Source organism: Moschus berezovskii, chromosome 13 (assembly GCF_049115385.1).
Source record: "Moschus berezovskii isolate FMDL1 chromosome 13, NW_MosBer_1.0, whole genome shotgun sequence".
Classification (NCBI taxonomy): Eukaryota; Metazoa; Chordata; class Mammalia; order Artiodactyla; family Moschidae; genus Moschus; species Moschus berezovskii.
Window position 1 is genome coordinate 61,235,800 of NC_142472.1, and position 25,695 is coordinate 61,261,494.

The window sequence follows — 25,695 nt, forward strand, 5'->3', positions numbered from 1 at the left end:
GACAGATCACTATTAACAGGAGGGGTAGACCTGCTTTTGTTCATCCACATCCATCCTTCCAAATACGGCAGAATGTCCCCACACAAGCAGTGTGTGCCACTCAAGACATTCTTAGCCTCCTTTTATTTTCCTGGACCTCTGGAAAGTATTAAAAGATTGTTCCGGGATACTTCTGAGGAGAGGGGGCAGCTGCCACATGTCCTGGTTCAGCAGGAGTTGAATACTAACACTTCAGGGAGCAACCTGGTGCTTAGACTCTGAAGGCTCGTATGAGACCTAAGATGCGAACTCCTGCAAAACGAACTCAACCTAAACCAGAAAGAAAGCAATTAATCCAGGATGAAGAAATGAGAAATTTCAATCTGGGAAGACCAGGACCATGGGACTAAGATGCCATCGTGATCTGAGGATGGGCACACGCCAGACTCAACAGATTACGCCCCTGGCAAGGAACCAGGCCCCCACAGGAGAAGAGCACTGAGATGCTGCACACGGGATCTTCTGCTGCAGCACACATTACGTTTAAAGGGGTTGGCTTTCCTATCAGTAAAAGCACAAATGAAAAACAAAACTATATGCACACACACTGCCACCCATTACTTTGAGAATGGCTTTCCCGATTTCACTTCTGTCTTTTTTGTACAGGAACAAACGTGATGTGTGTGACTTTGGCCCTGGTTGGAGGCAGGAGGCAGTGGGGCAGAGTGGTCCAATGGCATGGGGTTTGGAGCTGAACTAGCATCCATGCCTTGCCAAACAGAAAAGCTTAACTATCTGAGCACTTACTGACTTGGGCATTTAGCTTCTTCAGGCGTTCTTTATATAAAATGGAAATAGTTCCAACGCCATGGTATTATTATGATACATCAATAAAATATCCTAAGTTAAGGACCTTGTATATAGTTCATGTTCGGTAACAGTGGTTGCTCCTGTCTGGGGAGGCGTGAGGCCCAGAAAAGTAATGGGACATTTTCTGTGTTTGTCAGTCACGCAGAAAACTGTCCGGCTTTGTGGTAGGAGTGGGGCAGAGAGAGGAGGAGGAAGAGGGCCTGGGAGGGTCAGCTAAGGCGCTTCTTAAGCTGCCCCTCACTCATGCCTCTCCCACCAAAGAGTGGCTGCTCTAGGGGGATGCCACCATGCCCGTGGGAATGGCTTGGCCTAGCTGGTATGCTGGGAGGGGAACGGTGTGAGACTCACTGCTCCAGGGGAGCCTAACGGGGGCTGCACTGCCTTAGTCGGGCAGAGGGTGAAGGGAAGCGATTCAGTGGACACTGGCCAAACTCAGGACCCTCGTGTCTGAGGCCCAGGCAGATGTCCAGCTCAAAGGTGACTTGAATCTTTGTTTCTAAGTCAAAGGCCTTGCAGAAAAATAAGTTCCGGGTCCCGCAGGTTAGAACTTTTAGTCTAAGGGAGGCATCTGCTTCAAATGGAGGCAGAGCGCCGAGCCTTCCTGTTGAGAACTCGGGCGGGCGGGCCACTGGGGAAGATGCTCACCCCTGCCGGCCCCTGGAAGCCAGTGGACATGCTCCCTTAAGGAACGAGGCATGTGTCTCTGACTCTCCAATACCCTGCTCACCAGCCCTGAGGAGAAGCTGCTGGCCGATTGGGTCCTCCTTAAGTAAGGAATTCCAAATCTAACGCTGGGCCCAGGGTTTGAGGCGGCCTTAATCTGGGCTATAACTATTACTTGTCACTTCTCCAACTAGTAGCCCCTGCTACTGTCCTTGATTAGGTACTGAGATCCTAGGGATAAACCTTTTACTCTAAGCCCTCGCCTTTGGCCCACAAGAGCGCCTGGCTCATTCATTTTAAAACGTTTTAATGTATTAAATGCTATTTTTTGTAGGGATCAGTACAGTTGCATTGTGAAGCGTTTCGAAGTTCTTATATTTAATTTTATGACATATACATGTGAGAACTGAATCAATACACCTAAGAATGTTCTGACATTTATAAAATGTCTCCCAAAAATGTAGAAAAAACTATTAAGCTTTTTTAAAAAAAATAAAATAAAAAATAAAAGGACTTACCTGAAAGAGCTGGCAACATTTTGCTGAGTACATTAAAAAGAAAAATCAAAGCACTTAATTTATAGATTGTCCCCAGAAATCACTACATTTTTCAAATCTGTTGTTAGATGAGCTGTTCTTTTACGTTTTTTTTTAACATCTGGAGTTGAGACATTAACCTATTCCATATGTGCCTCAGACCGCAAATAAAGACACAATCTCGGAAAACATAACCCCAAGTGTTTCCTTTAAAGCTCGATGCAAATGATATCTTTCTCACCTTTCTACACATTCCTTGACAACAGCAAAATTTCCATCTCCTATTGTCCTGCCGACTTTATATCGTTCTGTTATTGTGGCTGGAATCTGGAAGCCTTCCTCCGACACTTCTGAAAGAATCATTAGTATGTTTTTATTGGTAGAAAAGGGAACACAGATGTTGTGCATAGAAGACGTTTAGAGGTATCATCTAATAGACTGGCACTGATTCAGAATCAATATGTCATTTTCTGGACAGGCAGGCCAGTCTCCCACCCCTAGCCCCTTGCTGACATTGTATAATCAACTGTTTCTACTAAGACAAATGATCAACTAAAAGGAAATGTAAAATCTATGGGGTCCACTCCCACCTATATAAGACCAGCTAATGCTTTCTGCTGAAGCGGGTTGTCTGAGGAGGAAGTTTTCATTTCATGCCAATTTGATCAATAGCATTTATGAATATCCATGGTGTTCAGAGACATGACATTCCTAGGTAGGGAGGAAAATGCAGTTTGTAAGGGACTCTGGACTGCTTGACACTGTACAAGCATGAAAAATGCCTGCTGTTTGGACACTTAGCTTTACTACATCCTGAAATAGAGATCTCCGTAAAATTCCTTATGTTAGAACTAAGCACTGATCACCACCCCTCCCCAGTATCAATGAGCAGATTTTGGACAAATGTTCTCACCAGCAACCTGTGTAGCAGATGTTGAGTTAAAATTGCAGTATCTATTATGTCTGCGAACAGAACAGTTTTGTAGTTTCAATTATGTTAGTGCCACTAACACAACGCATTTTCCCCCTTAAAATGCATTTTGAAATATTTTACAAATGCCTAATAATGCTTTAAATATCTAAGGTCATAAAACTAAATAAGCCACACTTAGGTCACATAAATAGAGTGGATAACCTTTAACATCTTAGGGGTATAAAAAGCCTTTTATAGCCGGGCTCTAAAATTTACATGCTTTAAAGTTATAAATCCTGGCTTCTCCCTCAGGCAACCTGAATACAAAATGTGGTGGAAGCCTAGTGCGCTTTCTAAATGTGCTTCTTTTCTGACCTTTAATCACAAACCGAGACTAAACATTTCTTCTCAAAATAAAATTAAAACCTTAGGTGGCAAAAGGGCTTTCTGGGCGTTTTCGTGTTCTCATTGAGTTTAGTCTGCAGGGCTGGAGAATGGTCAACAAGCTCACAACCAGCGGGCATCTGCTATAGCACCTTTACTTACTCTGTTTTTGCCATCATCTCCACCCTGCACCACTCTGGATGCTAGAGTGGATGGGATTTCTGGAAAGTATTGTACAAATGTAGAACATTTGCTGCTGCTGCTTTTGTCCTTGGCATTTTTGCAGCCTCTTCACCTCTTTAAAGGTGACCATGTTACTTTTAACCCACTAGAAGCCATCTCAGTGGTCTCCGAAGAAAGCGAGAGCTGGAGCCTTTCTTCCACTCCCTGCTCCATCTCACCCCAAAGAAGCCATCATTTTGCCTCCGTCTGAAAGATGCAGCCTAGGGATTTTTGTTTGGCCTATGATTATTACAGGAGATGGTTGGAGAGGTTTCAAAGCCACTGTAAAGCACCCGAATTTACAAAACATCTCTCGGATGACACGGTCTTAAGGCTCTTTCCTGAACGGATAATAAAAGTAACCATCCTTGTCTGTTGGAGGCAAGTCCGGTTTCAGATGGGAAATAGAAGGAGATGCTTCTATATTTCCATGAAGGGGACACCCATCTGGAGCACATGGCTTGGTTTTTTTCCCCCCGACTATATAAAAATGTATCTTTTAGGCCTCTGATTAAGAAGACTTAGCCAAGGGCTTAGTCAAGGACCATTTTGTTTCATTAAGTAAACAAAACACATTGGAACAAAAGAAGACTTCTGGATGGCTGAATTTCTTCCTTCTGGAAATACCAAAAAAGTCTGATATTGCATGGTAGTCAGGAAATAATCCTTGGGGTCAGTCATGTATCGCATGAAACATAAGTGTTTCCCCCAAGTGGGACTTTATTGGAAAATTAAATCCTATCCCTACAAACAAATAAGGGGTACTGGTTCTCTAACAGTGGCTTGATTGTATCAGTTTTATACCTGAGTTCCTAAATACTTTCCCATAATTGATTTCAGCCTGATAATAATCTCCAGGGAGGAAACAAGCATGTATTAGGATACAATCTCCATTTCACAGAAGAAAAACTAAGATGCAGAGGGCAGGAAAGGCTCATCCAAAACAATCCAGGAGTTAGCAGGAAACACCCATTCCACAACCCGAGTCATGTGACCACTTTCTAAAGTGAATTCGCTGGAGGTCCAAAGAATATTTTTGCCATTTGCCATCAATTCAGTCTTTCTGTAAAGCCAGATGTTTGCATTTCAACTTTACTTAAGTCTGAGTGCCTCTGCAGGGCTATCTCAGTCAAAGAGAGTAAACCTGTCTCTCTTGTTATAGAAGTGTACCGAATTTGGAAAACAAAGGCAACAATTAGCCCCTTTTATTTGCAAGGAGGGCAAGAGCTGGCCTTCTAAGAACACTTTCACCTTTGGAGGGTGGGAAAGATCTCCACATTTGGTTGACTCCCTCTTCCCAGCCCTGGAGAGCAGATACCACCCCTGGTGAGAGCCATGTTCGGTCCTATCCCCTTGCGATGACTCTGAACCGCTTCAGGGTCATACTGCTGGAGAAATGTCAGTTTTCTGGACTAAATTTAGCCAACCCATTCTCCGTCCGGGTACAAGCTACGCCTTCTCCTCAGACACCACGTCCCAAGCTTACCACCTTCTCCTGGTCCGTCGTTCTCATCCATCGAGCTGCAGACTTTGGTGGATGCAAGTGAAGTGGAGGAGCCGCCATGCTGAGAGCTCTGAAGGAAAACGGAGACAGAGAATAAAAACTGTCGATCCTGCCCCATGTCTCCAGGTGCTGTGCCCAGCCCAGAAGCTCGGGCAGGAACTGCGCCCACTGCCACGGAGGGGACTGGTCTCCACGCCCAGAAAGGGAGGTGCTCGGACCACTCAACTGGGACTACCGCTCCCCACCAGCTTCTTAACCAATGATGGGTGTGGTGTTAACGGTGCCAGGCTCATCCTTGTTGATTTGGACATTCCATGACTTTCATTCCATTTTCTCAAAATGAACATCCTTTTGCTCTCTGTTTAGGCTTGGCAGATTTGAGGTGTCACCTCACTCTTCCATAGTCTATCTGCAAACAGGTTTCTTACAAGTGGTCACTCTGATCTTTTTTATTCTTACCATAGAAACAATTTTTCTTCAGTTTGATTTTTATGGAATATCCTTTTAAAAAATATACAGCTTTGCCACATCCTTGGGGAAAGATTAAAGAGTAGGTTTGTTAATTCCACTTTGTGATAAAGACATAAGCACTAAGCAAGTCATTGATATAGTAAATGTTATGTAACAAGAAACATTTACTTATTATAACTACTTTTCTTCCTGAGGCAAAGATGAAACTAACAGCCTAAGCCTTGTGATTCATTTTGGGTGTGTTTGTACTCAAGATTTGTGAGAGCAAATAAGGTAATAACTATATTATAAAGATCAGTGCATGTGCTAAGTCGCTTCAGTCGTGTGTGACTCCTTGCTACCCCATGGATGTAGCCCACCAGGCTCCTCTGTCCATGGGATTCTCCAGGCAAGAATACTGGAATGGGTTGCTCTGCCCTTTTACAGGGTATAAAGCTCTGAGGACAAAACAATACCAAATATTTAATACTATCAGCTACGAGGCAGTATTTTAACAATGAATGTTTCCATCTCTGCATCTATTCCTTGAGAAAACAAGGTGCATATATCGATGCTGTTTCTAAATAATGAACACAGCTTGTCCTAAAAGATCCTCCTTCTGTTTGCCTGGGTTTATCCACTTGGTTGGCCTGATGGGAGCCAGGAGGCGGTGAGGGGGCGGCATTGGCTCAGGGTGCCGGCTGTCTGTGGAGCAGAGAGAAGGGAGAGAGAATCTGTAGTTGAATTAATAATGAAGAAGTGGCGAGGAGCAATGTTGACCTAATTTTCCTCTGCTTACCTGTCTCCCTTCAACCTCCTCCCCATGCCATTCAGCCTTAAGTGTGCACAAAGTCGGAAGGAAGAGTTTCACATACAGTCACTGTGCCCAACAGCACCTTGCACAGGAAATTCAGAGACTTTAGTTTTCACCCAAAGGATGAATATAATTGGGAAAATGCTACTTCAGTCACTGCGGGGCCATTTGGGTAAACTGCACAGCATTCCCCGGGGTGTGTTAAGATGACCACGTTCCATGGGACAAGTTCATCAAAGCTGACAGCTGCCATAGGGGGACAGAAGTTAAACTCACAGCCGTGACACACCTGCTTCCTCGTAAGACTTACTCTAGAAGTTTGCTGGTTAGTCTAGAAGTTTTGTGATTATTCTAGAAGTTTGGTGGTAGTCTGTGTCGTGTGCCCTTTATTTTCCAGTATTGTAAGAATCCCCCATCCATCAGCCTAGCCTGGTGACTTGGGCTGTTTTCGTCCTCTCTCACTCAACCTCCCCTTGTGGCCAGCAGCACCCGTTTGTCCTATGCCAGGTCAGAAAGAGGGATTCAGATTGTGACCCTGTCAGTTGGCTGTGACACTAACTGTAGCCACAGCCAACTCTGTCGAAGGCACTGTGAATGTATGAGGCTCTGAGCGTGCTCTTTTATGAACATGTTTGTGAAAATCTTGTGTTTACAGTATTGGAATAGGAGGCTGAAACAAGGCAGATTTACAAGGTCAAGGTCTGGAGAAAAGAAACATTAGCGCTACCACATTTGAGGGGAAGGTGTATGTTTTCCAGAACAGGGAGATCTTTTATCCCTGGGGTCACTGCTTTTGCCGCAGACATAATCCTGTTCCAAGCAGAAAAACAGTAAAGAAATGTTTACAGTGTAGACTTTCTCTTCTGAGCCTTTCAATCCTTGAATTTCTTCCAGCAGCATCACAAATGGTGTTTAATAATGCAGACACATTGTGGTTTGGGGTGGCAGGTGCTGTCCTGTCATATGGTGTTTTAGAATACAAAGACACATTCTTTCAGAATCAAGCTTCAAATTAATAGACTAGTAGCGTATTTCCTAGCAAAGATGCCTACAACTTATGGACTCAATTCCAAAATTTTGTTCTTTTAATAAGAACACCAGACACTCAACAAAGAACACTCACCCAAATAATATGACAGCATTCTTTTAAACTGTAATGTTTAATAAACTTGCTGGATATTATTCACTAAACTGCCTTATCAACTAATCACATTTTCAACAGTGCCACCAATTGTCTGATGCCCTGAATGTTTACTACAGTACCAGCTGTGTTTTTCTCTGCCTTATGAACAAAACCCCTCAAGGTTTTAGGCTCTGGTTTAAAAAAAGAAGTAGGGTTAACACAAGTCTGATTATGCTTAAAATTGCTTATTTTCAACTTTACTTTTCAAAATGTACTACAGGTCATTTCAAATTTCAGGCTATCTGAAGGTAACAAACAATTGTAAGAGAACATTTAATTACAAATACGTTACTCTAAAAGTGGAAAGTTCTCATTTCATTCACTATGCTCAAATACAGTAAAATAAATGTATTCAATTTCTCATTACTTCTGCTTTTCCCCAAAGAAGTAAGGTCGTTAAACGTTATACACCTTTCCAAGACAATGACCGTTCATGGATTCCAAGAATTTTAGGGACTGAAATGGACCTTAAATATGACCTCTTCTACCCTACTTCCATTGAGAGACAAAATGCCCACTGTAAAAATCCCAGCCATGTGGTCAGATGGCCTCTGTGCAAACAGCTCCGGTACTGAAACCGTTATTTCCGGAGGTGGCTCGCGAACTGTGATGAGGTGAGTTATGTCCCAGTGGTGCCCCTTTACATTTTCCACTTGTCATTCTAGTCTCGCCTCTGCAGCCACTCAGTACAGTGCATTTCCCAATAGGACGAGGCTTCCAAAACGGAAAGAGCCACTGAACCCCTTCTGTGTCTTCTCTTTTTCAATTTCAATAATCCTAGCCTCTCTGGTTATCTGTCGTAAGACAGGACCCCATGACCCCTTGATCCTCTATTTGTCAATATCTCTGGTTAATGCTGGTGCTCAAAGCAAATGAAATATTGTAGGTGTGCCCTGACCAACAAAGAATAGAGAAGGGTAGTGTTTTCTTCTCTGTGAATAGAATACCAATACACTTTAAGATCACATTGGCTTATAGATAACAACATAAATTTTAAACCTATACCGTGGCAGATCTCCATATTCTGTATTTGAGAGGTTAGTCTTTTGGGTCGAGTCTAAGACTTCTCAATTATTCATGTTAATGTCGAATTTATTACATTCATATCCTTCCAGCCTGTTATTTTCTGGATTCTTATTACCTAACATATTGCTCTCTCTCAGTTGAAGCCATTCAGTAACATCATGGCCCTCTAAGTAGCCTCGCTATTACTCCTAAATATACTACCTTAGACAGACTGTGAACATTTTGATTATTGCCCTAAGTCTGATTAAAGGAGTTTGAACCTAATAAAGGGGAAATGTGTAGTTCATATTCTTTAGAATTAACCCAATGAGATGAATCAGTCTTTATTTATGACCTACATAGAGCTGAAGAGTCTACTTATATTTTGCCATGCTTATAAATGAAATCAATTTACTAATTTTTTTTCAGAGAACATAAACCATTTTATAGTATACATGATAATAAGATTTTGTGTTTGCTTCAGTCAGTTTGGTAATTCCAAGGCATATGGTGTATGGTGAAAAACATAGTTATTTTAGAATTTAATGCAATTAGCTGCTCGAAGAGATACTGTGACATTTGAAATGTCATCACCTCCAAGCAGATTTAATGGGAACCAGGTGGACAGGTTGCTGGCACCTGGATGCTTTTATGGCACACCTTCATAAAAGCACTGCCCTAAGTAAGAACACATCCTAAGTGTAGCTATTTAGCTTGGGATCATATAACAGATGGAGAACATATCACACTTTTTGAAGTAAGTGAGAAAGCTGACATAACAGTTCTAACCACATTTTACCAAGATGTATCTGATGACTATGTGATAAAAAACTTCATTTCAAATATAAACGGTATGAGTTACTCCTGCCATTTGTATTCATATTATTGGTGTTACTCAGCTGGGGTCCACACCAAATAAAGATTACAGAAATATCCAATTGATCCGACTGATGTAAGCAAGGGAGAAAAATTTCACAAGATAACTTTAGCTCTGTCTTAATAATTGCATTATTTCCATTTCACATTTTGTCTTGACGTATGGTTATTATTTTGGTAATTTTTTTTAAAATGGCAATATAAGAATTTAAACATCAATTGGATCAATTTTATAAAGGAAACACAGCCAACAAATAGTTAACAAACTCTTATAATTGGCTTGGTGATCCTGACTTGAGGTCTGTAGACTCTCTAAAGATGACCTCATGTAGCAAAATTAATGCATAATCTTGGTGTAGAGAGCTTGAGACCCAAGGGACTGTGTGTGCACACAGAAAAATCATACATTTACTTTGCAAGTGGGTAAAGAACAATAAGCTGATGACATCAATATGCAATAATTAATAAGGCTCTATTACTTGAAGTAAGGCACAAAAGAAATTTCTTTTCCCAAATTCCTTTGTCTGCATTCTCCATAGTATGTTTAAACCTAACGTTTAGGGCACAGGCAACCATGTGCATAACTCAGAATGAACAGTGAAACATACAAAAGATTATCATAAACAAAGTTTTTAAAAGACTATAGAACTGCTATTCATGAAATTGATTTACTTAGAGGAAGAGAAAAAGAAAATGAGAATATTGGCATTATATCCATGATAGCGAAGCCACGGGAGTCAAGATATCAAAAATAAATGTATTTAGTTAGGACTCTGTCAAGCAGTCTGCTTTGCCCCTATTGTTTAGCTGTTAGTCATCATGCTCACTTAGAGCCAGGATCTATACACTCTGAATCCCAGCCATCTGCTTGGCTGGCTCCAGGTCTCCTCTTAGAAGGTGCACTCTGTGAGATCATTGTTTGAAGGGGGACCAAGAAGCCATCTAGTTTATATCCTCTCAATAAAATAATTCCCTCCATGATTTACTCCTCAGTTTGGATTCCCAGCCTGTAAAGAAGGAAGCTAGTCACTACTTTTTTAGGCACGTGCTCCATTTTATTTTAAACTCTATGTTCAAAAACACCAATACAGTGTATACTAACGCATATATATGGAATTTAGAAAGATGGTAATGATAGCCCTACATGCGACACAGCAAAAGAGACACAGATGTATAAAACAGTCTTTTGGACTCTGTGGGAGAGGGCGAGGGTGGGATGATTGGGGAGAATGGCACTGAAACATGTATATTATCATATGTGAAACGAATCGCCAGTCCAGGTTTGATGCATGATACAGGATGCTCGGGGCTGGTGCACTGGGATGGCCCAGAGGGATGGGATGGGGAGGGAGTTGGGAGTGGGGTTCAAGATGGGGAACACATGTACACCCGGGCGGATTCATATCAATGTATGGCAAAACCAATACAATATTGTAAAGTAATTAGCCTCCAATTAAAATTTAAAAAAAGAAAAAAGAAAATAATAATAAATAATATTACTTAAAAAAATAAAAAACTCATTGATAACAGAAAAATAAAAATAAACTATACTCAGAAAGTAAAGCACAATTTGGAATTTTATAGATTTGTAAAGTGAAAGTGGGACTTCCCTGGTGATTCAGACAGTAAAGCGTCTGCCTACAATGTGGGAGACCCAAGTTCGATTCCTGGGTCGGGAAGAGCCTCTGGAGAAGGAAATGGCAACCCACTCCAGTACTCTTGCCTGGAAAATCCCATGGATGGAGGAGCCTGGTGGGCTACAGTCTACGGGGTCACAGAGAGTTGGACACAACTGAGTGATTTCATTTTCACTTTCAAACATTCCTTCCAGTTGTACCAATTACTGCTTTCAGCATTGACTATATCTGGTGTTCATGGAAATAATAAAGAGAACCAATTAAAGCAAATTATACTTTCAGAGTTAAAATGAACCTAGTAAAAGTGTTAGATTTAAAACTTATATCGAATTTCATACTTCTATAATAATTTTAATGTAAATTATTTTTTCCAACTAGGTCAGTAGAATATCATATTATGAATGAAATATATTATTGGTTTTAATTCTATATTAAAGTTGGGTAATCAAGTATTTTATATTTATTATAGTTATTTAATTTTTATATTATATAAATATATAATATCATTTGGTGCTTTTAAAATAACTTTCACACACATGTACCTATATACACATACACATTTTTCCCCCTGCAAATTAGGCAACCTTGGGAAAAATGCCTTCATACCTAGGAGAAAGTATATTTAAAAAAATTTTTTTTTCAAAAGAAACAGTTGCCAATTTGTTTGATATATTTGCTCTTAAGGCAAACCTGAGAGGAAAGGAATGATTTTGCTATAACCAAGTAAAACAGAGTTCTTCGCCAGATAGTCTTATGTCGCTGTTACTGTCAGTATTTGATACTTGGATGTCACGCACTATCATTCTGCTGTATCTTGAGTCTCACCTGCTGACGCTAATCACGTCACAAAACACCATCAATACGAAAATGAAGGTAAGCCTCACTCCACACAGTCATTTCATTTTCAGTGTCTACTTACCAAGTTTTCTGAAAGAAAGTCACTGAACAACACAGGCAGTTTTTCCTGTTTATTATATAGTTATTCTAAGGGGTAAGCGTAACAACATTAACTTTGAGAGGAATAACATGGCCCAGTGTGAAACACAAAGTACAACATTTTACAATGAAACCACAGCACAGTGATGGAACTTTCAAAATCGGGTAGTTCAATGAAACATTTCATCATTTCACTCTATAAAACCCTGCTGATGGCCTCAACTGACGAATTTTTAAAACCTGTTGCTGTTTAAAACATTTTAACACCAAATGTTCTTTTTTAAGAGAATACATATGCAGGCAACTCAAAATGTAAGCAGGAAATTCATCAACCTCTTTATAAAAATTTTATCCAAATTTGCAACATTCATAGTGTATTTTGAAGTTAAATGTCCTGAGAATAAACTCAATTCCTTGCTTGTTAATTAATATAAACTCAAAGAAAAATCACAAGAAAATTAAATTTCATAGTTCTTTGTCTGTGACCATTCAGATACCTTCTACCCTAGCTTCAAAACCATTTTGTGGCCATATATAATATAAACACCCATGTATTACATGCATCATTTATACTATCTTGGAATTTATCCATCATCTTTACTAAAACGAACCACATTTTAAAGACACTATATATCATGCACCCTGAAAAATTATAGCTAGGGCTTCAGATTTCCTATCTTTTCCACATGCGTTACAGGTCCAAAATTACAAGTATTTTTCAGCTGACAGTATAACAAACTGCATCAGGCAACTGGTATATTGAATTCAGTATATCTCTAATTTTCACACTACATTTCTGTGGGATACTGTTGTTACTGACATGCACAATTAGAGATGCTAATCACACTAATACAAATATGCATAAATAGACAATGTATGCATATATAGTATATTCACTCGGCTAACAGTTTCAAGTGTGCATATATTTATATAGATATATACACACATGGAAAGTATAGTAAGATTACTACTGAAAATACATCAACAGCTTTGAATCATGTTTGAAAGAACATACAGAACTGCCTTATAGGTTATCTGGCTTGTTATGAAACTTAGTTCAAATCAAATATAGTTTGGATTTTCTTCTATTCATGTTTCAGTACAATACCAGCCACTCACAACCCTATAAATCAGCTTTTTAAATGAATATTGATTGACAACTGCCACATATCATACATATTAGAGAAACATCAGTGATAATATATAATCACTTTAATAGTTGACTAACAATATAAGCATTAATGAATGTTTATATTTAATAGTTTATAGAACACCGAATTTGTCTGAATTTGAAATTTTTTGTTTACCAAATTGTTTAAATCAGTACATCGGCCTATTATTTGAAACCATTTTGCCATACTAGTTTAGCAAACTACCTTTGAACTTAAACATGCCCCAATTAATATGTCATGTGTAATGATTTATGACTCAAAGGTTTTACATACAATTCCACAAGAGCCAGTAACTTACAAGGCTGTGTCACAAGTACCGTACTTTACTATTCATGGTCTATAAATACACACAATAAGCACACCCATATACACACTGACCCTTGCAAATGCATACGAATACCTACACACCCGCGGAGATATATGCCACATAGGAAAAATTTAGTAGTTCGATAGCTAAAATGGATGGAATTAGTTTTCAAGGATATTATTCTATATATTAATTTATTTGTTTTAAGAAATGTGGCTTTTAGATTTCATTGTTTTTAAATGAAAAAAAAATTCATGTATAGATTTACATTGGATGTAACCAAAACCTCTGCTGGTTAACACAGCGAACCCATATGGCAATTGAATGCTGGTTCAAAATATTTTTAGAAGATACCTGATTTTTTAAAATATTTAGATGAGCCAATTTAAGAACACAGGGGTGTGTGTAAATGGGTGGACCTGATACTTCTGAAAAGTCTAGGACAGTATGAAAACATGGGAATTTCTGCCCCATCCCACCCCCACCTAATTAATTAAGCAAGACAAAGAAGAAACAAACCATGTGGCTTTCAGAACCAGTCTTTTGAGTTCACAATGAAGTTTATACTTGATAAATGATTAGGATTTGCCTTTCTAAAAGGCTAAAAGCAAGAGTATATTTATTACATTGTTCTCTATGATGACTAAAGGAAAAAAAATAAGTGCAAATGTAAAAAAGTATCAAACTGTTACCTAGAACGCAGTGTCTTCACAGAACATTTCAGGTTTACCATAAGGACAAAAATGCATTGCTTTTCCTGGAGGTCTCTTCTGCCCAGGAGAACAATTTAAAAATTCAGTGTCTAATATTCTAAAAAGAATTCTGTAAGTAAGTAAATCTTAAGTGCCTATAAATCATCAATTCAGTTCCACCAAAAAACTGAAAACTTCTAGTTTAATGCTAAGGATTTTTTAATATATATTTTTACTTTAGTATAATGGAATTATGCTCTGCATAGAAAGAGATCTCAAAGTCTATAAATGGTGTGCTGTTTCAATCTCTGAGGGATTTTAGTTTCAAAAAGTAAATGATATATATTGCCTCTGAACAGTCCTTTAATAAAAGTCATATGTTCAAAAGATTAAATGCTGTGGAATAGCATTTCCCTCAGAACCGCTTGAATGGAAAGTTGGCCATGCTATCTATCGGCAATTAGCACAAGTCCAGTTCCTTTTTGCCGTGTCTAAACAAAGCCCTGGGCTTCATATCAGTTGGCGATATCTGCCACTTACCCAGAACAAATAGCGTTTATTGGACCTTTCTAAGCAGTAGCTGTCCAAAAGATTGACAGTTCAGGGAAGTTAAAATTACTAGAATTTATTTTTGTTCTGGACTATCTGACCCCCACCAGATTTAAGGTAACTGTTCCACTACTTTCTTTTCATTTTTGACAGTTCAGTCAAATACATACTAATCTTTTATGGACTCAACTGTATTAAGTAATGCATTTTACGAAGACATAACTAGAACAGACACCAGCACAGGCAACCTCACAGATGTTTACGGTTTCAGCTAAAACAAAGCAGTCTTTTGATCTCAGCAGGACTCTGTTCACAATTTCTATTGGAAACAGTTTTAAAACCTGAAGTCTGGAACAGGTATTATTATGAACTGTTCTTTCAAGATGGAATGGTTCAGCTTGTGGTTCTCAAATAACCTGCCAGAGAAGTGTCTTTCTCTCCAACAGACAGGATAATAAGGCACTAATTACTATAAGGCTAAATTTTCAAATGCTGTTAGGTTGTCTGGATTTTTAAAAAAATATTGTTATTCTTATGGTTGGAATATTTTATTCACTTGGAAAGTGAGATAGTAGCATATGTAACTATAAACCAGATGGTAAAATTTGATAGTTGAGCAATTTATCAAGGAGATAAATTGATAACATTTAAAACATTATATGACAACTGAATTTCTCTCCATCTTGAATCAAACATTTTGTTTTTAAATTCAATTTTCAAGTAAAAATTTTGGGGAAAAAACAAGTGCAAACCTCCAAATGGCATCATTCATTGTGAATTTATCACCTACTGAGATATGTCAAGCCTGTGAAATAGCAAAACCATGCTACACAAGTCTTAAATCGTTAGTGTCTGAACTAGTAAAACTAAATGATCACTAGGGCATGGCTTAAATACAACAGACCATACACATTAAATTCATTCTTAACATTCAGCTTTAAAAATAATTGTTTTATGTTTAGGCAAAGCTGACTATAAAATTTTTAAATAGAGGACTAGGAAAGCAGAATTAGTAGGTTAATGCTTAACAATGGGTTATAATCATAGACTTAGTTTAACACGAAGGAGTTTTGCATATGAAAATTTCCAAAACACCTGTAAGATCCAGAATGTATCAGAACAGAGATTTGGCTATTTGGGACCTGATTTAGTACTGTTTGAAAGAATTTTTGCTTTTCAAATTGTTTTTTTGGAAGAAGTCCAGGCACATTTTTTTTAGGTCTGTATGTAAAAAAAAAAAAAGAAAGTTTCCTAACTTCAGCCTTTATACATTTGAAAAATTGCATAATGATTGTAAGGAGGAATTATATAATTTATAGTAATGCCATTAAACAAGTTCTTCATGTTTAATCTATGCTTATGCTGTTTTCAATGAAAGATAAGTATAAAGAGTAAAATTTACTTTTAACAACAGAAATAAAGTTCCTAATGCTTAATGTAAGTCTTCATGAGTTGTATATTTCACATGACTATTTCTCCTCATATGTTAATTCACAGATGAGGAGTACGATAAGTAACTCTGAATATTGTCTAGGAAGAAAAAGAACTCTAATTGAATACTTTTATTAATTTGCAATAAAAGTACTTTAAAAATCAGCAATCCAAATTTTAAGACGACTATATCACTTTAGAAGAAAATGTCTGCTTAGGGCCATTTTCCTGCTTGGCCAGAAAATCTGCACAGAAAGGTATAGAAAAATTGTATCTACATGTCTACTTCTGATTAAAAAGAAAACCCCATCTAAAGAAATTATGACTCTGTCTTGCTACACCATTAGTGTGTTCTGACACTAAGATTGGGCCCATATATGAAATTCATCTAGAGCCAGGTCTGGCACAAAAACCTCACCAATTGAGCCCATTTGTGTTCAGTCTCAATAGGAAAAAAAAAATCTCCTTCAAGGATTAATATGAAATGCCTGGATATTTCCTTTTATATGATTTGGGGCTTATCATTTCAAGGTATGCAAAACTCTTTTGTGCATTTCGCTGTTAGATTTTTGCTTAGGAAACGTGAAACCTTCACCCAACCACAAACCATATACACTGCTCCATTGTCTCTTTTACACTGAGTCTCCTACTGAATCCAAATCATCCGAAGAGAGGGGGCGATACAGGTCCTGTAAGATGAAGGGCGGTACAGATTCATTTACTTGGGTTGCTTAGGTGCCCTGTGGCTCTCTTAGGAGTGGAGCAACACCGAATGGGCATCCTTGGTTTCTAATGTCGTTAGACCTTCTAAAGTCACCACATTTGGATAAGAGGAAACAGCATAACTGAGAAGCCATCTAAACAGATGAAAAGGATGCTATTTTGCCTTCTTGGCTTGAGTTGCTCATGAGCTTTCGCCTTCCTTTCTGTCCAGTTGAATTCTATAGCCCCTGAGGTCTGTCAATGCCAACCTGCTACCATGTGTCAAGGCAATTCTTCCTCAAACACTTCCATCCCATTCTGGGAAGAAGAGTAACATGCTTACCTCACACAGTAATTTATTAGGAGCTCCAGCGGGCATTCAGCTAATTCCAGTCCCACAGCGGCAACCCAAGGGTTGCATTTGTGTACTGCATACACCCAATAAACACTGCGTTTTCAAAACAATATGTTTGGAAGACAGAGAGAATGCGAACTGGACCTCCTCACTCCCTTCCCAAAGTTCCTCCCGGTTACCCAGAGGCTCACCCATCACCTCCCCTGTTCTTCCCTCCGCCTCCTTCTGCTACAAGATCCTTCTGCTGGTCGCCAGGCAACCAGCTCATATCTGCAAAGAGTGTCTAGAATCCTGGCTTCCTTTCTAATTTGAACCACCCACTCCTCACATCATCTGACTGATCAGATAATCTACAAAAGTCAGCCATGTGGGAGTATAATGGGGAGCTTCATTCGACCTACACAGTGTAACACGTTTCTTCCTGATGTATTAAGGAATGAGTCCCCAGAAAGTTCATGGATAGAAGAGATCCTCCAGGATCTGCTTCTGTGACCAAACACTTCTACACAGCAATTTAAATGACAGTGTTTAGGAAAAATAGGACAGTTACTTGGTACACTGCCATCAGGGTTTTCATCAAGAAAAGTATATGGTGTGCAGATGCCTATTGTATAGGATTATTCTAAAATACAGAAGGAGGTAACAAAATATAATTTTAAGGGAAGGAAAAAAAGCTGATTATACCATCATAAATGCTATAAATAAAAATATAGGTTTTTTTACTTGTGAAAAAGCAGTCAAATGTCTCAATAATTCTTAAAAAAAAGCAAATTACATTCTTGTGTTTCAAAATGAGGTAGGAAGTGTGAGAGTGTGTGTGAGTGTGTGTGAGTGTGTGTGTGTGTGTGTGTGTGTGTGTGTGTTGGCAAGAAAAGCAGCCAACTCATTTTCCTGGCCATGTTGCTAGGCAACACAGAAGGAAAAATAGAAGTAGCTACTGTTTTCCAATTTGCAATAAAAAGAGTTATATTTATTCTTTGAAGTGTCTTCTTTTAGCACTTGCCATCTTTCACTTATTTCAGTATTTCCTGCATAGGAGTACAGCCAACCATTTGAGAAGAATATTAACCAAATTTGAAACAGGATAGGTTTTTGGGGATATTCTAGACTCATTTTAACTGGAAGGGATTATTTGATGTAGTTGCCTCCACACCAAGATGAAAGCTCCTCTCACTAAAGCAGCTGGGAATGTTTCCACTCGTTGACATGGTACATGGATGGAGGATGTTCATTTATGGCCTAAATTCAAAAGCCTGGAAACTGAACCATCTCTAAAGTATCTCGTGCTCTGCTCACAACATGTGCTTAATAACTGTTTTCAGATGATGATAAACCTTTGTCTCCTTAAAACAAACAGGACTGTTTTTTCCCTCTCAAGTACGGGGCTGGTGCTGGTAGCTTAAATGACAAAATGAAGACTCTCTAAGAGGACCAGCCCTTATAATTACTTCCCAAGCGCTGGCAGTGTTAATTACATAAGCCACCGGCCACACAGCTGCTTGGAGCTGGATGGAAATTTTCTGCCTCAGTTGGACACAGTCATAGTGAAGTAGGGAGTACAGAGGGAAGAAGCAGCACATTCTAACCTCATTTGCCAACAAATGGACAGCTGTGCCAAGCGTTTTATGTCCCCAAGATGGAAGTCTCTTCCACATAGCCAGCAGGAGAGACGCTCAGGTTGCTGGCAGGGAGTCTCAAACACTCTAATCTAACCTCGACAACTAAGCACGAGCTGAATCCTGAATCTAATGTAATTAGTCCAGAGGATGATGACAGATTTCAATGCCAGGTGTACTCTCCACAGTATGCACTTCAAAAGAGAGACTGTTCTATGCAAGAGGGCCCCATCTGACCTATTGTTTTTTAAATTAGAAGTTTACTTTTATTTTTTGGCCTTGCTGTGGGGCATACAGGATCTTAGTTCCCCATCCAGGCATCAAACCCATGCTCCCTGCATTGGGTTCACAGTCTTAACCACTGGACCACCAGGGAAGTAAGTCCCTGTCCTATTTCTAATGACTTGCCCCTATAGACGGGGGCCTCGCTGGGGAACATTTATGAGAAAAGAACCACTCATTACCTCTTCCTCCACTCAACCACAGACATCTGGGAGATTAAATGAATCTGGACCTTTCTTCTTCTAAGTAGGTCAATAATGATTTCTATACTTTAAAATGCCAAATTATACTGCGACCAAGAAGAAAGCATAGGAATAGCACTCAGATGGAACTGGAGTAGAATGATAGCGTCTTCTATCTGGAAACAGTATTTTGTTTTGTTTTTTGACTGGGGCCTGGAGAGGACCGCAGACTTACCTACGATAACACAGCCATTTAGTAGAGGAACTGGCGCCCAGCTCCAGGCCTCACTGGATCATCTAAACAAGGTGGACCTGATATTCGGGGAGGTTCAGTGGAGCAGGATGATACAACTTGCTATGTTGGTGGGCCAGGCTCCAAATGGATTAGGGCTTGACTCAAGGCCCCTGCCCACCACTTTAGAGGGTGGTGTGTGAACACAACCTTGGCAGGAGGCTTGCAAAGGGGTGCTTACCTCTTGGAATGTATGGAACGTAGAAGTCTCATTTTAAAGCACACAGGACAAGAGACCAAATTCAAGGATCCAGGTTTGAGTTCAAAAGTTGTCAAGGAGCCCTCACTTGTTAAAATGTTCAGGGAACAGCATCCTCAGAGTGCCTATCAGCACACATCCCTCCCCAGCTCGCCTGTGAAATAAGGACGCGGAAAGGCCCCTGTTGCCTCTACTGTACAATCTGCCTACTCCCCAACCCACTACTTTTATTCTTGCCTCAATCCTACTGGAAAGGATAAATCAGGTTGTGAGTGGATCCAAACAGCAGCTCTCCCATCCAGAAAGAAGAGTTAACGCCCAGCCTCTCCCTTAGCAATGGAGAAACTAACACCATTTCTGGTAGCTTTTGACTCTGATCTCCAAACTCAATCAACGTCTCCATTATTACACAAGAAGCTACAAGAAACGTGCAGGTGGTGATGAAAGAGAAGGTGCTCGGTGTGGGTTTCATTCACAGAAACACAGGTCACACGTACCCATCTGTGCAGCATAGACCCTCAGCGGCTCTGGATCACCATCCTCTGCCATAAAGCAAGTCCCGCCAGGGCCCGCCCACCTCTCCAAACCAGGCACTTTCCCTTCTTAAGGAAGGCTGGTAACCAGCGATCAGGCCTCCAGTGAAAATCCTTACAGCCCACGAAGTTTACAAACCAGTGCCATTAAAATCTTTGTGTGTTCCAGACAAAAAGAGAAAGGTGTTCAAAAGTGAAGCAGCAACTGTCTATTCTTCTTGGAATGAAGATCGGGACAAGTTTTACCGGAAACCTTAAGGTCCCAAGTCCTAGCTAAGAGAAACCAGAGCCAAAACTAGTGACCCACTGTTGGTCACCTCCTGCCCTCCTTAGAGACAAGCAGCCCTAACTTGAGAGGGCTGTTTGCTGGCACCGTGCCATCTGCAGCAAGATATGGACAGGTCTTAAACAAGGAGCTGGCTTATTCTCTTACCCTCTGCTTCCGCAGGCTTCCGGGGCTGGTGGGTGATGGGCTGGGAGACTTGCCCGAGCGCGGAGTAGAGAGCTGACTACCCGGGGTTCCATTAACTGGAAACACAGAGAATCACGGAGAGAGAAAAAAATGGCTTATTAAAGAATTCTCCTGACAAATCGGCTTCACAGAGCAACAAACAATTAAAGAGGGACATCTGCTAAAATTCCAGACACCTTTTTTATCTACAGTCCTGAGCACTAGCTTCAGGGAGAAACCTTCTTCAGAAATTCACTTGTTTTGTGAATCCTGTGTTAAATATAGCAGCAGGTTACAACTTTTCTGATGATTTATTAATCATGCTTTTAACTGTGCCCACAGAGATCTTAGGCATGTGGTTCTGAGACATTTTTCAATGGAATTCATGCTTAATTCTTTAGTTTAGCTTCCTAGTACAAGCCAGTGGGAGTAAGTATTAGCATAGCTCGTAAGCGATATTCCCAGTGACTTGTGAAAGCAGATTGCTGTCTTTTTCAGAATTAAGAACTCAATTCTAGTTAAATTCCTTCATCCACTTGCGCCCTGTACATCCCCCAGCCTAACTTGGAAGGACCTGACTCCAGCAGGACGAAGTTAACTGGCACAGACACTCAGAAACTCCTCACAGTTAGTTTGTCCTTTTGTTGAAGATAAAACTGTTTTTTTTCCCTTTTAAATAGGTTTAAATCACCAGAATCAACCTGTCTCTCAAGACTGCTACACATTATCCCTAGACTGAATCAAAGTCCCAGAACTCAAGTAAGTCATCCTTTTCTCTTTGTAGCAGTCCCTCTAAGAACTGATAAAACACTTAAAGACATGACTCTACAAAGATGTATCGAGTCTCCACTATTCTGCCTGTAAAAATGTCAACTTTTCTTTTGTTACATGTTTTACATCTACAGCCAAGGAAGTAGGATTAGCAGTGAGACACACACATTCTCCAGGGTGCAACATAAACATTTTTCCATGAGGAAGAGAGCGATCACGCGTTTAACTTACCTTCTATGAGTTCTAACATGGACACAGCCTCAGTGTCTAAGCTGACAACAGCAAGAGGCGAAATCCCTTCTCAGCACTAAACCCAGCACCACAGAGGGAGGAGGAGGGAAGCGGCTGGATTAGTTAAGGATGGCTAAGGCTGCTCCCAGAGCAGGCTGAATGAGATGCAGGATTCATCAGCAGATGCCTTTCCTGCGTAAGGCTGACGTCTTCCAGGCAGCAGTGGGAGGTGCGGGTTCTGTCTCAGGCTACATCAAAGGTGTCAATTAAGCCTCATGCCAACGCGGAACCACCACAACCCCCACCGCACCACGGACTCCCGGAAGCCGAGTCTTTCAGTGTGCTCCACACTGAATCATAACCAAGCGCCTCTGGGGGCAAGAGCCCCAATGACTCATATGAAAATCAAAATGACAAGACCTATTCCGAAGCCTGGGGAGTCTCCAGGAACAAGGGGTAATAGGTCCACCCTCAGAAAATTCAGTGGGGAGGTACATGTTTATTGATTTTTCACAACCAATGTTTGCACCAAACCTCTGGGCCCATGCACGTGGGAAGTTCCTTGTTTTGTCATCTTCTCCAAAGACCTTTAACAAATGTCACAGAACTCATGCTGTACTAATTTGTGTTTTGCCTTTGAAATTTATTTGGTGACTCCATCTAAAACACACGCAACCACACACATTTTTTTTTTTAAACAGATTGAAGTAGGAAGCCCTGAGAATGCTTTGATTTGTGTGCCTTCTTTGGTCCTGTCTTTGTTGAATGAGCCTGTTCCCTAGGCCTCCCAGCGCAGCCCTGCCCAGCCAGTGACTCTAACAGGAAGGGGTCTGAAACAGGCAAGGACTCAGGAACTGGGCAGAGGCAGAATCTACAGCTAATAAGGCAGGAGATCCCCTAGGGTTGACTGGAAAACAGGCTCTGGAAACATCATCTTTGCCCACATTCTACATCACTTTACATCACCCCTACGCAGACTGGGAAAAAAATGAGCAAATGGGAAAGCAAACACAGTACTCACATTTTTTACTTTTGGGACTCTAATCTTAGCCAGTGGAACGTTAAAAAAAAAAAAAAAAAAAGATAAAGTGCATGCCCAGTAAAACTGTCTTAGGAATAGTCAGCTTAAAACAGCCAAACAAAACAACAACAAAAAGTTTGCATCTACTAAGTACTCACTATGCATGCATCTCAGCTTATCGAAGACTTATTTTCCATGGACTAGTTAATACACTTAAACCTTTTATATACATATACATATACGTATATACGGGGCTTCCCAGGTGGCTCAGTGGTATAGAATCCACCTGCCAATGTAGGAGACCCAGGTTCCATCTCTGCGTCGGGAAGATCCCCTGGAGGAGGGCATAGCAACCCACTCCAGTATTCTTGCCTGGGGAATCTCATGGAAGGAGGAGCCCACTGGGCTACTGTCCATGGGGTCACAAAGAGCTGGACACCACTGAGCAACTGAGCGTGCATGCACCTATTGTCTATTTGTGTGCATGCATGTGCGCGCGCGCACACACACACACACACACACAGTATTATCTCACTGAACTCTCAGGGTAACTCTGTGAGGCAAGCAGCGTTATTTTACAGATGCAGAGGCATAAAGATGATAACTTGACCAGAGAATACAGGGCGGAGCTGAAATCTGTGTACTCTTTACCCCCACCTTCCCCTACAACACCAGCCTTCTTACCTGAAGGAAAACTACACAACTCAACTCGAAATCACAACAAAGTATTCTGAGAGGGGGAGCACTGGGGGTTGCTCTTGACCCCCAGTCACCTATGGGGTCAAGACTAGCCTACATCCTATACAGAGAGGGTAGCAGGTAGTGAAGTCAGATCCTAAGTATTAGCAGCAGTTGGCCAGTTAAGTAAGGTAAGTGCTCCAAGGCAAGAGGACCACCTGTTTCACGGCTGGACATGGAGGTGGGAGCAAACATGGCACTTTGAAGTGACCTCAACAGATGAGCACAGCAGCAAGCAGAGTCAGAAGGAAGGACCTTATGAATGAGGACAGAGGAGGCGGCAGAGGTCACATAATGCAGGATTTTGATTTCAAGTTAAGGAGTCTGGTTTTTATCCAAATCACCATGAGAAGCTATTGGAATGATTTTAAGCTGGAACCCAGGGGATCAGATCTGCATTTTAAAAACCTCTGAAGAGCTCTTAAGCTGTCAAGAATGGATGAGAGGGGAACAGTAACAGGAACAGGACATCCCTTAGTCAAATGTCCAAGTGGGAGAGACTGGGGCACATTTAAGGGTCTTGTGGTCAAAGAGATGGGGTGGCTCTATCTTGGGTAGTGCAGTGGAGATGGAGGGAAAAAGAGACATTTCAGAGAGATTTAAAAAGTTAAAAACAATAGGACATGGTAATCAATTGGTGAAAAGGATTAAGGCTAGAGGATTAAAGTGAAAGTCCCTCAGTCATGTCCAACTCTTTGTGACCCCATGGACTGAGCCCACCAGGCTCCTCTGTCCATGGAATTCTCCAGGCAAGTTTCCTGGAGTGGTTAGCCATTCACGTCTCCAGGGGATTTTCCCAACCCTGGCATCGAACCCAGGTCTCCAGTCTGCAGGTGGATTTTGTATTGTCTGAGACACCAGGTAAGAGACTTAAGACTCAACATTAAAAAAAACTAAGATCATGGCATCTGATCCATCACTTCATGGCAAATAGAAGGGGAACAAGTGGAAGCAGTGACAGATTTTATTTTCTTGGGCTCCCAAATCACTGCCGACAGTGACTGCAGTCATGAAATTAAAAGACGCTTCTTGGAAGAAAAGCTATGACAAACCTAGCCAGCATATTAAAAAGCAGAGACATCACTTTGCTGACAAAGGTCCATATTAGTCAAAGCTATTTGTTTTTCCAGTAGTCATGTACAGATGTGAAAGCTGGACCAGAAAGAAGGCTGAGTGCCAAACAATTGATGTTTTTGAACTGTGGTGCTGGAGAAGACTCTTGAGAGTCCCTTGGACAGCAAGAAGATCAAACCAGTCAATCCTAAAGGAAATCAGCCCTGAATATGCATTGGAAGGACTGATGCTGAAGCTGAAGCTCCAATACTTTGGCCACCTGATGAGAAGAGCTGACTCACTGGAAAAGACCCTGATGCTGGGAAAGAGTGAGGGGAGGAGGAGAAGGCAGCGGCAGAGGATGAGATGGTTAGAACGCATCACCAACTCAATGTACATGAATTTGAGCAAACTTCGGGAGATAGTGAAGGACAAGAGAGCCCAGTGTGCTGCAGTCCATGGGGCTGCAAAGAGTTAGACATGATTTAGAGACTGGACAACAACAAGGCTAGAGGAAGCGAGGGTTTGGAAGGACATAGGGAGTCTGGACATACTGAGCTGAGGCATCATTGTATGTATCTCGATATACATGGCCTGCATAAAAAAAGAGAAAAAACGAAAAAATTTGCATTGAGGAAATGATATGAGGAAACTGAAGTTGAGAGAGATAACCTGTGGAAAGACAAGTAGCTGAAAGTTGGGAGAGCTAGAAATGAGTTTCATTCATGTCCTGCTCAAAGAACTGCATCCTCTTCCCATGAGTGGCCGGCTCATCAGAACACATCCAGGCCTATCACTCTCTGTCTGCGGAGCTGAGGATGTATAGGCTTCTCTTTCACTGGGGCACTCGAATCTGCCTCCTTTATTTATAGCCACTGGGCTCACGGCTTCTACTTGTCTTGCCATCTCTCAGGAGAAATGAAGTTTAAGTGCCAAACAAGTCATTGACAGCCAAAACATTTTTGGAACACAATCTGCTTGTAAGTTGGGAACGACCTGTATTGTTAAGGTCAGAGTTCTGTAGAGACTCTTCCTCTTGGCCACTTAAAAAGCACCATAAACTTCCTAAATTGGTTCTTGACCTCCAGAAAACATCATACTCCTCATCCTGCTGAGATAAGTAATTTTGTCTCATAAGTAAGGTTG

General features: G+C 40.7%; 1 protein-coding gene across 3 annotated transcripts in view; it reads right to left on the reverse strand.

Annotated features, from left to right (window-relative positions):
- The window catches only part of DCLK1 (doublecortin like kinase 1), a 366,070-nt gene that overhangs the window by 65,334 nt on the left and 275,041 nt on the right, over positions 1 to 25,695 (reverse strand). For 2 of the 3 annotated variants that reach the window (XM_055426249.2, XM_055426248.2), the window contains exons 6-8: positions 20,718 to 20,812; positions 5,054 to 5,141; positions 2,290 to 2,398 (exon numbers count right to left, since the gene is read on the reverse strand). In XM_055426249.2, coding sequence (XP_055282224.1) covers positions 2,290 to 2,398; positions 5,054 to 5,141; positions 20,718 to 20,812 — 292 coding nt within the window. Of the gene's footprint in view, positions 1 to 2,289; positions 2,399 to 5,053; positions 5,142 to 11,991; positions 16,813 to 20,717; positions 20,813 to 25,695 lie in introns of those variants that run through there. The other variant, XM_088842724.1, reaches the window with a different exon arrangement.